At 37.0% G+C, this 12,519-nt stretch overlaps 1 protein-coding gene across 3 annotated transcripts in view; it reads right to left on the bottom strand.

Annotated features, from left to right (window-relative positions):
- The window catches only part of LOC102230568 (solute carrier family 12 member 5-like), a 142,788-nt gene that overhangs the window by 19,663 nt on the left and 110,606 nt on the right, over positions 1–12,519 (bottom strand). For all 3 annotated transcript variants that reach the window (XM_023325297.1, XM_023325298.1, XM_023325299.1), the window contains exons 5-6: positions 1,235–1,289; positions 186–316 (exon numbers count right to left, since the gene is read on the bottom strand). In XM_023325297.1, the coding sequence (XP_023181065.1) occupies positions 186–316; positions 1,235–1,289 (186 nt within the window). The remainder of the gene's footprint in view (positions 1–185; positions 317–1,234; positions 1,290–12,519) is intronic.

Here is a 12,519-nt window from a genome sequence, read left to right as displayed (position 1 = left end):
GGAATGTGGGCACACAACTGCAATAAGTAATATGGACCAGCAGGTGATGGCAAGCTGCAAGTTTATTTTGCAGTTTGCAAAATAACCAGCTTGGTGTATGAGGCTGAGCTCAAAACTATTTTCATTTGGGAAAATTGAGTATTAGGAGAGAGGGAACCCAGTAATCTTGGTAAGATGATTCATACCAGCAGCAGCTCAATGGCTCCCAGGATGTACATGGCTCCAGCGTAGGTGGTTCCCAGGTAGAAGCAGATCCCCACTGCTCCACCAAACTCAGGGCCCAGTGAACGGGAAATCATGTAGTAGGAGCCACCAGCTAAAAACAGACACAGGAGTAACATTGGCATGCATATGTTTTCTTTATGACTGAGTTAGCTGTAATATACATCTATTCAAGTTTATTTTAATCAGCTATATAATTTACTCTATACTTTCCACCAGTTTAGTGATTTGTTTATGATAACTTGATTATCCAAGCAGATTTAGTGTTCAGAATGAGAATCAGGTTACCACCAATCAACAAGAAATAATAGTGGATCATTTGTACATCACTTCAAAAACAAATGGAATAAACCTCAAAGTTTGTGCAAGTTTGATTAATACACTTATAAGTTTTATAAATATTCACCTTTCCATAATTAATATTAGTAATGCATTAATCCTTTGATATTACAGGGAACACTGGTGTATAATTGTGTTGTGCTACTAACCTCTTCTTATTCTTACTTGTTAATACAGCGCCTTTATATTTATGTGAAACATTGTGCCAATTAATTAATTGTGCATAAATAAATAGACCCTAATCAGCACTTCCCAACAACATAAAGGCTGCCACCCATTTTACGCCAGACGCTTATAATGGGTGTTCAGATCCAAGCTCTTTCACAAGCCTGTAATTTGCTGTGGCCCCTGCTGAACATAAGATGTGGACCATTATTACTACGTAGCTCCACATTACAGACCGCATGCGTACAGCGATGCATCGTCACACGGATCCAAATGTGCAGATTTGGGTCCTACTGGCAGGAATTTGGCAGATACTTTATTTTGTGTAAATAATGTGTGACGAGAAAGTTAAAGAGCACAAGATCACAGACTAAAGATCCTAATGTTTCTGAATATATCAAGCTGTGCAGGGAGGAATGTGCCAAAAGCAATCCGTGAAAAGGGAAAATTTAGAAGCGGGCAGCATCAAACGGTGATGACTGTGTGGCGCCGGCGTCTGCTCACCCACCTGGCACTACTCCATTGGTAGCGATGGCACTCATCGAGATGGCAGTCAGCATCGTCTTCAAGGAGAGGGAGAGAAAAAACATATTACATCTTCATCAGAATCTGCTTATTATTATGATAAAAATGTTTCTTAAATTCTCATCAAATACCATTGTTTTATGCCTTCACCAAATGTTACATAAAACCTAAAGTATGCTCTGAGCTCATAGTAAATATAGACTGCATCTGGAAAGTATTTATGGTGCTTCATTTTTTCAACATTTTGTTATATTGCAACCTTAGTTTACTCTATATTAATGTCCTATCCAACCTCATGGCACTTGAGGAGTATTGCAAAGAAATACTGTTGATCCACTTTGTTGGTGGATCTACAAAGTATAAAGGTTGTAAATATTTATGTCAATGTGAAATTTTTTGTTTTCTATATTTAATATCTGCAAAGCCCTCAAATGTTTTCTTAAATATTGTCATGATGGGGTATTTCTGTGTAGAATTTTGAGGAAAGAGATTAATTTAATGCAATTTGGAATAAGGTTGTATCAACAAACAAAATGTGGAAATGGTGAAGAGCTGTGAATACTTTCTGGATGCACTCTATGCAAAAACATTTAAATAAAATAAAATAACCTTTTTTTGCAGTAGCATAATCTCACACTGAAACATTTAGAAAACATGAGATTTAGATTAGGTACATTTAGTGCAACATCAAGAAACACTGGTTTTAAAAACATTTCTGATTTTGTATTCTCTAAGAAAAGAACAGAACAGATCTCTATGTCATCAAAATACAACTGTTACTCTTATAATGTAAACAATTCAAATATGAATTTATTTTCATCTTTATATGATTAACAAGAGTTTCACTGGATGTGGAGATGTACTGGTGGTACATCTACTACTGGGAGCCTTCAGTGACCGTCTGTCCCAGAATGTATGAGCAGCAGGGTCGAGAGTTAAATCCTGGAATCAGCAAGGTCATGAGGACTGCTGACAACAAACACTGACAGTGTTTATTATGCAAGCACAAAGACAGGCAACGGCAAGCCTTAGCTCTGCAACACGTCACTATAATATCCGATAGATAGCTGTCATTGCAGGGTACAGCTGCAGCTGGTAATGTATATCATTTTGAGTGCATTTACTCATGAACCAAAGTAATGGAGAAATTAAATGCTTGGCTTGTGACACTGATGAATCATTAAAGCTATTGGATATCCCCTTCAAATTTATGTTTCAGGCACAATTCATGGCTAAGCATTCAACATATCTGTGTTCGCTATTCATAACATGCAACATAAACTCTGACCCCTTTTTAATTTTCTTGTTTCACTAATGACAGACTCTGAGTTCTCTATGTATCTAAAACTCAATGATATCTAGGTCAGTCCCAGTAGTTATACATATGAAACCTGGATCTAATTAATCATCAACCTGGGTATCTAACAGACCATGGACATTCTTACAGTCTTCATTTTCCTTCAAAACATTTTCTTGCAGTCAGTGAAAGTGATTTTATTGAAATTTTTTCTGGGTTTTCAAGAAATCTTTTGAAGGTTTTTGGACATTAGTTTCTTTTATGGTGACAATCAAGTTATATCCAATCTATGAATTATTGCAGAACAAATGACTCTAAAATCCAAGAGATGAATCAATTATGGCTACAAATAAATGAAGCTAAAGAAACATATTTTTCATACTTCAATAGCTGAAACTGTAAAAATAGAAGACAAACCATAGGCTACTTTGACAAATGGAAAAAAATGTAATCAACAGCAAATTGATTTCTAAAGATATTTTAACTGATTTGGCATGGATTAAATGCTGAGTTGAAGAATGATTTATGTCTTTGATTTTGTCAGATTTTTGCTAAATTATTTTCTGTCTTTTAAAGACATGACTTTTCAGAAAACCAGCGCAATTGTTTATTTCATTTTCACTTGTACATTGCAGTAATGTTTTTAACCACACTGCACAGCATGCTGTTGTAGTGAGGTACAAAGATGAGAAATCAACAGAGAAACAACAAAAAAAAATCTCAGTGGTGTAAAAGGGGAATTCATTTAATTCACCCTGCTGCAACCCATAGTTGAGATATTTCTGCACCGGCCAAAATAGAATACTGAAATTACGCACATCCATGAGGGCAGGAAGACTGACGGTTTACAGCTATGCTAAAAGCTCATGCTTCCTGCTGGTTGACGGTATATATAATATTACAACAGGGCCTGTCAACAACTCTATGTGAACCAACAGAAACCAATCACGATTCTAATGTTAAGTCTGGTACTGAGTGGGAGAAAAACACCATCAGAAATGTAAGTGCACGCTTGAGTGGAGCTGCCTGTAACACTGACAGCCGGCCCTGGCTGCCCTGCAGAGGATAGGAGGAAGAGACGCGTGCAGTGAGTGGAAGAACAGGCATGGGGGTGAAACAAAGACAAAGCGAATAGCCATGTGAGTGACTGAGACCGAAAGAAAGACCATGTGTTTGACAGTACAAAGGCTGCAATAAGATTTCATTATTCTTTCAAACACCATTATTCGGTTTCTGAGTGTCTTTTTGCATTGTCACCACATGAAGGAGAGCAGCACAGACAGAAAGAAAAGAAGAGAGGAGGAGATGTGAGAAACTGGAAGATTTAAATGCCCTTTCACAAAACAGTTCTTATCCTCCAGCTTTTTGACTTTTCTATTACAAGGGATGGATTAAAGAGAAAAAATGCCTGTGCTGCATAAAAGATACCTGGATATTTGAACAAAACTTCTAGACAACTGGATTTGAAAAAACTTGGTTTTCAGTCATCTTCAAATCTTGCTGCATTCACTTTATCTCAAAACGTTTAGGCCATCTTTTTCTGCTTCTTTGTCAAAAGCTACGTTTTATAAGCTATTGTGCTGGCTAACTTTTTTGTAAGAATAAGTTAGCTTTTCTCTATGTGTTGGATTCAGTCCTCCCATTCCGCTAGGGGGCTCTGTAGTTGTTTCGCATTGGTTGTGGAGGGGCGGTGAAACAAAAGAAAAAACTTACGGCAGGTCAGTAATGCACCGAGACTGCCGTTAGCTTAAACTAACAAGCTGAAGCTACAATAAAATCATATTCTACTGGCGTTCATGAGTGTTGCCCAACGTGGTGAGTTATTAATGCTGTAAGTTGTGGGGAGATGAGTTTTTTGTTGTCTGTTCCAAGCGTGAACTTTCTGAATTTGCTAGCGCTAATTAGCCCAATGCTAGCTGTGTTTGCTGCACTGATAGTTGAATGCCGATGTTTATTATATGACGAAGTGTTCTAAGAATAAACTGCCTTATAACTGGTTAGTCAAGCCTAGCTAATAAATCTATGTTTAAGTTTGTGTTGATTGAATTCTGCAATACTAAGTATTGATGTTTTGTTTTTTCTTACTTTATTTACAGTTTAACGGAAAAAGCACTCGGCAATAAAATTAACAACAGCAACAGCGACTATCTTATGTTCTTTGTAACACTATGCTTTAAATCCTTACAAGGAAATCAAATTGATACTGTTTTCCTTTGTGGTAATTTAAAATTTAGATTTAGTTTGGTTTTACAGAAATTTTCACTGATATATGCAGATTACATGTAGGCAATAATAGTAAGAGTGGCATTTCAAAAGCTAACCTTGAAGAAAATGAAGAAAAACATTTATTGACACCCAGACTTTGCTGAAATGGTACAAAATGCATAACTCTGAGGATTTTTTATACCTATTTGAATATGGTCTGAGAAACCCTGCACTGAGATATGGGTGCAAACATTTGATGGATGGATGGATGATGAAATTACTGGTAACACATTAAAGCCTCACCTTGCTGAAACAAATATGTTTTATATTCACAGAACTTAGCGGTTGTAGATCGTTACTAAGCCACCTTTTTTATCTCTCAGGTCTTTTTAGATATTACAGGGAGCCTTAAAAGATATTGCATGGTACATTCCTGGAACCTATAATTAATTTATGAAACTTAAATGTAGCTTGTTGCTTATTACTTTCTTCCACATCTAATTACTATTAGAGGTTGGTTTTGTGACAACTATCTGACCTGGATTGTCTTTGTTAATTAAAACTGTTAAATTTCATGAACACAGGAAATTAAATGTGCCTCCTGAAAGAATCATGTTGGTTCCAGAAAGTATACCACAAGTTATCAAAAGTAATTTTTATAAGCACCCTCAAAATGTTCAGTAAATGTTCTTTGTAAGTTCTAGAATGTAAGGGTAAGTTTCTAGATAGTGCAAGTTCTGGGAAAGTGTCAGGAAATAACTGGTGAACTTAACTAAAACGTATGTTTGTGAAAGGTTTTCTGTAAATGTTTAGGAAATATCAAATAAATAACAGAAAATAATTGGTTAATAACATGTAAGTACCAGGAAAGTACAGATTGTATTATGGAGTGGTATCCAATATTAAGTCATACTATTTTAATAGCTAAGTAGGCCAACTTCTATTTTATGCAACTTTCTGACTTGTATACTTATGTGTATGTAGAGCATAAACTGGTTCCTTTTGTCAGCTTCGCTATGAAATTTCAAAGTTTAACTGTAAACTTATAATGTAAGTCTCTGATGGGACATTAAAATCTCATTTCCATTTTCAGAGCATTCGTTGCCAGATACAATGGACAAATCAACACATTCTGATAATTTTTCTACAACAGAATGCAGAATGCTCAGAATTATGTTTAACTTGCATCACATTCGCCTCTGTGAACACTGTAATGTGGTTAGAGCCACCTGAGGGCCCATTGGACTGAGAAGTGAGTAAGGCTCTGAATTTCGGTCTAATCTGGCCATAATGAGGCCACAAGCTCTTCTCCCAGCCCTGCAGATAAGACAGTAATTGTTTAAGTGTTTTATCTGATGTGGGCTGCAGCCACACAAATACCCAATCACTGAATCACCATGCAACTGTAGAGAACAGTAATCAATTGAATTGTGCAATTTATGCTGTTGGTACCGTATATGAGGATAAATGTGCAGTACAATGGGCATGCTTCACATTAATGCAGCACTGCTTATTCCAGCCACAGTAACTGGAAATAAAACAAATCAAATTATGTAAGACAAGTTTGAAGACATTTGTAATACCTTCATTTATTCATACCAGAGACACAGTTCTGGCATAAAACTTGGGGATTTATGGCAAACCTATTGGACAGGTGAAGAGATAAAGTTCTCTACTATAGTAGGATTCACTGAGGTTAGCATCTTCTGCAGCCTTTAATTGATGTAGATTAAAACAGTGTTTAGGTTGGTGAAATTTGTCAAAGCAGCATCCATAAAAACACCATAGCCAAAGTTTACCCAGCGGAACAATGAAATGTAATAAGATCAATATCACTTCTTGTTGTTGTGGTTTCTGTAAAGGGCCTAACCTGTGCTTTTTAATAATACTCACAGGGTTAATAATTGTTGTTAAGGATGATATACAGAATATAACACCTTAGCTTATCATTTAATGTTTTCCTCAATTTTAATTTCTGCTATAACCAGCAGTTAATACGGCTTTTTTAAGGCAAAATTGAATCAGTGGATGCTAACTTCAGATAATTTCACAAGCCATTCAGGCACTGGAGTTAAATGTTTTTATGTTTTTATATGTTAGTAAACAAAAGAAACCAAACTTCTTGGTAGAGACAATGGCAACCACCATGGACAGTCTCAACTGTGATTGGTTGATACCTGCTGCTTCAAAAAACACTTGATGTGTCAAAGTAAAATCTCCCCAGGCATAGAGCTCAGTAAAAAAAAAAAGAAGAAGGGATGTTCTGGGTCAATAAGTCAAGTTTTCAGCGAAAAAAACATCCAGAGTTTAGTCTTTCAATAGATTAGGGAAATATCGAGAAAGCTAACAAAACTCACCAAGTGAATCTTTCCTCAGGTTTTATTTTATGAATAATTCTTAATGAAAGTCAAATTTTTCCATTTTGAAGCATCCTGTTATGCATAGTAAACATTACAAACTTATTACTGAATCAGCCGCCTTTTGGTGTACAGAAACCACCATTGAGGAAACAGCATGTGATTTCCCTGTGTTAAGTAAATCTGAAATTGGGAATTTTTTTTCATGTGTCTGTGTAATATAGCATAAGTCATATTTCAGTTGGCTCAAACTCATATCTCTCTATGAAACCTGGAGTCTGTCCCCCTGGACTCACTTGAACCCACGGCCCCTCTGGTCTGTGAGGGAGCCAGCAGACAACGTCAGATTATGCTGCCGTGCCATCTGTCTCAGCCACATGAGGTACAATTGCACAAAGCTCACATATCATAGAGAAGTGTAATTTTCCTCCAAATGTGGTCTAAGCAGGAGAAGAGCATCACTCATTTCTAAGCCAACATGGAGACAAATGAGCTAAAGCAATGTTTTATGGGAAATACAATATAAAAGAAGGGCAGATTGGTTTTGTTGCTCCATAACTGTGACTACAAAGGACATCTTTTGTCCCTGAGATACAAACTGATGTGGCCTTTTGTTGACCTCAGAGCTGAGCAGAAATTAGTTTAGACATGACTAGAGGTCGTCCAGTTCCCTTAGTGCTTGCATTCTTAGCATGCTTTGTTTCTCAAATGCAGAAAATCTTTGAGAAGTAGAAATTTGCCATTTCGATGGTGTATTATAGTACCGACAGTCCGGTGCGACAGTATTTGCTCTTTTACAGATTTATTTTGTTATCTCTTTGTTGTCACACTTAAACACAAATTGAAGTATTTGAGGAAACCTGATTAAATACAAAATGTTATGATCCATAGGTGTTTGGATTTTTAAGCTTCAGTTATTTTCTGTTTTGATCATTTCTTTACTTTTTGTTTTTTTATCTTTCCATTTTAGTTTTTCTCTTGTTCAGTTATTTTGTTGAATGTGTTTAATTAGATTAGTATTTATTTCTGTTACTGTTCAGCTTTCATTTCCCCTTTCATATATACTGTATATGTTTATTTGTTTGTTTTTTTTACCTCATCCTCACCCTTCTATTCTGCTTCCTATCTCAGCTGTTAATTCTTTACTCTCTTTCCCAGCTGCATCCCTTCACCTGTAATTAGCTGTTTTTTTCATTTACACTTCTCGTTTAGTATTTAAGCTCCTCTTTCACTTTCTACAGTTGCTGGATCTTTCCATTTGTGCCATGATTCCTCATATCATTTTGTTCTGCTCTTCTGCCCTGACTCCCTGTGCGTTCCATTTGTCATTGTATGTTTTCAGTTTTGTTTTTACCTAAAGGGACCTTTTTCAACATTCCTTCAATTATGGCAAGTCATTCACGTCTTGAAACAGCAAAACAGCCCCAGGCTGTCACACAACCACCACCACAATGTTTGAATGTAGGTAGGAAATGTGGAGGGACCCATCTCTTTCTAAAAGCAAGCTTTTGCCTGGGCAGTGAACAAAATATTTTCCCAAAAATCTTGAGGATCAAGATTTTTTATTTTTTTTGGTAATGCTGTTTTGGCCAGCAGGGGTTTTCACCTTCTAGCATTACGATAGATGCTATTTTGCCCAGCTTTTGTGTTGTTGATGAATCATTAATTGTGAATTTAACTGAGGTAACTGAGACCTTCAATGCTTTTAATATGGTTCTGTTATTTGTGATGTTTTGGATTAATCATAAAAGGACTGTTGAAGAACCTTTGACAGGCATTTGTGTGGAGATTTTCCACTTTTCCATGTCTTCACTGTTTTTGTGTAGTAAGATTCAAAACTGGAGTCAATCTGCTGCTCTTTGAGATAATGTTATCCTACTTCCTGCTGTCACACAGGTTCTATTTAAGTGATTTCTTGGTGAAACAAATTCAAATTTAATAAAGGTAGCACTGACCTTTTTCTAAAGCACCATTTGAGAATTGCTTTTTTGGATTGGCTAAGCTTATCTTGGTCACAAATCTGAAACATTTTGAACAAATCTGTTAGGGAACTTTTTCATGCTGCTGCATTTCAGTATGCACTTCATCACATGACGTCCCAGTGGAAGGCTTGCAGAGGAAAGCAAGAGTGTCAGATGAAGCAGATGCAGAGGATTATCACTTTTAGGCTAATGTGCCGGATGCAAAAAGATTTTGTGAAAAGCAAAAGAGGCTGACAACTCAGGCAGAACAGGAGCAAGATGGATGGTACGTGGAAACAAAGAGAAGAGAGAAGCAGAGTGATGAGAGAAAAATTACTGAACAAACCACAGAGAAACTGAGGAATGGAAAGAGATTGGAATGAAAACTGAAAGACACAAAAGGAAAAAAAAATCATCCGAAACATTTAAATGAGTCAGTTGACCCTTTTCTTGGCAGCATTAGGATTCATGACCTGGGAGTAATGAGAATGGAAAAACAACTGACAAGTTTACATCCAGAATATGAACTGTCTCTTTATCTTCCTGACAAGCCTAAATTTATTATGTCAGATAAAGACGCACACACACCAGATGTTTGAATATACCAACTTGCAGAATGCTGCGCTATGTTGACTTTTGCATATCATTTCATGGTTAACGGTGTCAGAGCAGTTCCACATGGAGGCACACTTTTTATTTAATAAAGATTTCCTGGAAAAAAGCGCCGAGCCTCGTTAATAATCTGTCAAAAGGCTGCTTGACAGCAAAAATTAGGACGTGTATGTGTGTTCGGTAACAGATATGTGCAGCTGTGACTGAGCAGCTAATGAAAAGCGTGCTGTCAGTAATATCCCATCACTGAATAAAACATGGACTATTGCTGCAGCCACGATTCCTTTACACAAGTCCTGTGGCTTTCAATCAGGTGGGAATCACTGCACACACATGCACTCCTTCATCATGCGGCTGGCAACCCCTGGAGGTCTCAGTGGTTATATGTTATGTAATACACTCAGGAGGAGAGAGGTGTGTGTATGCGTGTATGTGTTGGGAGTGGGGGGTTTCTCATGCACTGTTCACGCTCTGGCTTATCGCCCCGGGGCTCTGCTCTGAGCTTGGTGTGACTGATAAGCGCTGTGTGTGTGCATGAGACTGAAAAGAGAGTGTGTGTTTCAGGCTTTAATCAGGTGTGTACACGGAGGGGCATTATGCTGTTAAAGTGAGTGAGGATATAAAAATGATGTGTGTTTACTGGCTTCTTGTCAATCTGAGGCTGAACCAGCTTTTTCACACTTTTTAAAATTTCAGTCCTCATGCGTCATTCTCTGGGAGAAATGAGAGGGTTTCAATGCAATGTGATTGAGTTCAGTTTCTGAAGTTCTAAATATTTCAAACAGTAATAAAATATGAGTATATCATTTTATTTATTTAAAATGTCTACAAGTACACTTAGTCCTCTTGGTTAGAGTACTTAGAGAGAGGGACTGTTAGTTCCTTCTTCTCTCCAGAAAGATTTGGGTCTCTTCTCTTCAGCTCATCCCACAGGTTATTTTAGGATTTAGGTTTGGGACTAAGATGGCAAAGGAAGGAGGTTGATTTTGTTTCTGCTTTTTGTAGGCTGTGGCCCATATGTTTTGGATTGTTTTTTCTGTTCTACTCAATGGTTCTTTCTGTTAGGAAAATGAAGCACGTTCTTCCCACTGTCGCCACATGCTAGCTCAATATTAGCTCCCATTGTTGCTACAAAGTATAAAAGTGCTTTGAGCTCACATGATACCGTTAAAAGTCCCAATTTCACTGGATGATAAAATGTCTTCATATTTCAGAAATACCTTCTGGCAGGGCTAATTGACATTCTACTGGCTGGCATTTGCAAAGTAACCAATGCAGGAGTGCCATTTATTTCCTTTGGTGCTGATTGGCTGTACCCCTAGCAGCAGAGATGAGGAAGACAGTGGATGTTAGATTTTTTGGTAATGACAAGAGGGTTTCCACTCTGTGTATTAATGCATATTGAAGTATATTTGGTGACGGAACTACTAACAAACAATTATAAAATGGATCTCAAGTATTTAAGGATTTCAGGTATTTGTGGGTTGCTTTGGGCCCCGACCCGCACAAATGATGGTGGTTGTATTTTTGTAAGATTTGCTCTGAAAAGGGTTACAGTTTTACAATTTCAAAGGAAAATTGCAATATTTGTTCCTTGACGATGGATTTCATCAAACAAGTCAAACACAATCGGTGTGAAAATCCACACAGATAACTAACAGCAGGACTCTGTGGGATAGGGCTGTAATTTTAGTCTCAAGGTCATGGGAAGGCCTGAATTCACCATGACAGTGACAGTAATAGGAACGATAGAACATCAAGGTGTTTCATCTTCAGTTTTCTTGTTTTTACAGTGTCTAGTACCTGTGTCTGTATTTTCTGCAACACTGGATATATAGTATGTAGTCCTTGTCCTTGTAGTAAGGAGTTTGCTTTATTTGCTGCTACATGCATGTGGGAATCTGTAGAATCCAGTTGAGCATCAAAGATGTCTCTTTGTTATAGAGCTTTATTTTTTAAATTATTTTCTGCGCTTTCTGAAGTTATTTTTACGTATAACCATCAGATATATTTTTGGGAAATTTGCAAACAGTTTGCCAGCCAGTTTCTTCACAGTTGCAATCCACATTTTCATTTGACAGACTCTCTGATGCGGGTCATTCTCACAGTTGGAAATATTATGAAACAGCATTTGTGCAGACAATGACTTGATGTAAAAAATACACTCTTGAAATTGCTGTTTTGTTTACTTCAAGAATAGATAGCTCTGTTTGTGTTTGGATGTAAACAGCCACGATATTAACAGATGCACACAATTTTCTAGCAAGTACAAACCAGCACAGGACAGCGGAATAGCAGTAACTATTTAAAGCTAACACTCTGTATATTTGCACACACTTGCTTGCTGGATTTCTGGCCAGGTAAACATAACACACAGCTCCACCAGGCTTGGCGTCATGATAAATATGAATAATATTGTCTACTACAACCTAAACCCACATTACATTGTTCCTCTAATAAATATGCAACAAACCAACTAATCTGTATCTGAAAAGGCAACCAATAAATGTTTCATCAGCAGCTTCCCCTTCAGAACAGTGAAAGCACATAAAATCCCATAAATTAGATCTCATAAATTAGGATTAAACAAAACAAGGCAGAAGTCAGTACCAATTTCTAGGAATCAGGCTTCAACCCATATTCCAGTGTTTTAATAACACTGGTTTAACAACATGGATGCAGCAGCGGCATGATAATGCCTACTGAGGTAACTAATGTCTATTCAAGTGTCTAAAAATAAATAAAAGATCTATTTCTGGAATTATTAGGTTTACAGAATCTCAAGCATATTCACATTCACATTCAAATAAATTTAATGCATATTCAATTCCCTGAA

This window comes from Xiphophorus maculatus, chromosome 20 (genome assembly GCF_002775205.1).
Source record: "Xiphophorus maculatus strain JP 163 A chromosome 20, X_maculatus-5.0-male, whole genome shotgun sequence".
Lineage (NCBI taxonomy): Eukaryota > Metazoa > Chordata > Actinopteri > Cyprinodontiformes > Poeciliidae > Xiphophorus > Xiphophorus maculatus.
The sequence above is the reverse complement of the archived record's forward strand: the minus strand, read 5'-3'. Positions and strand labels throughout refer to the sequence as shown.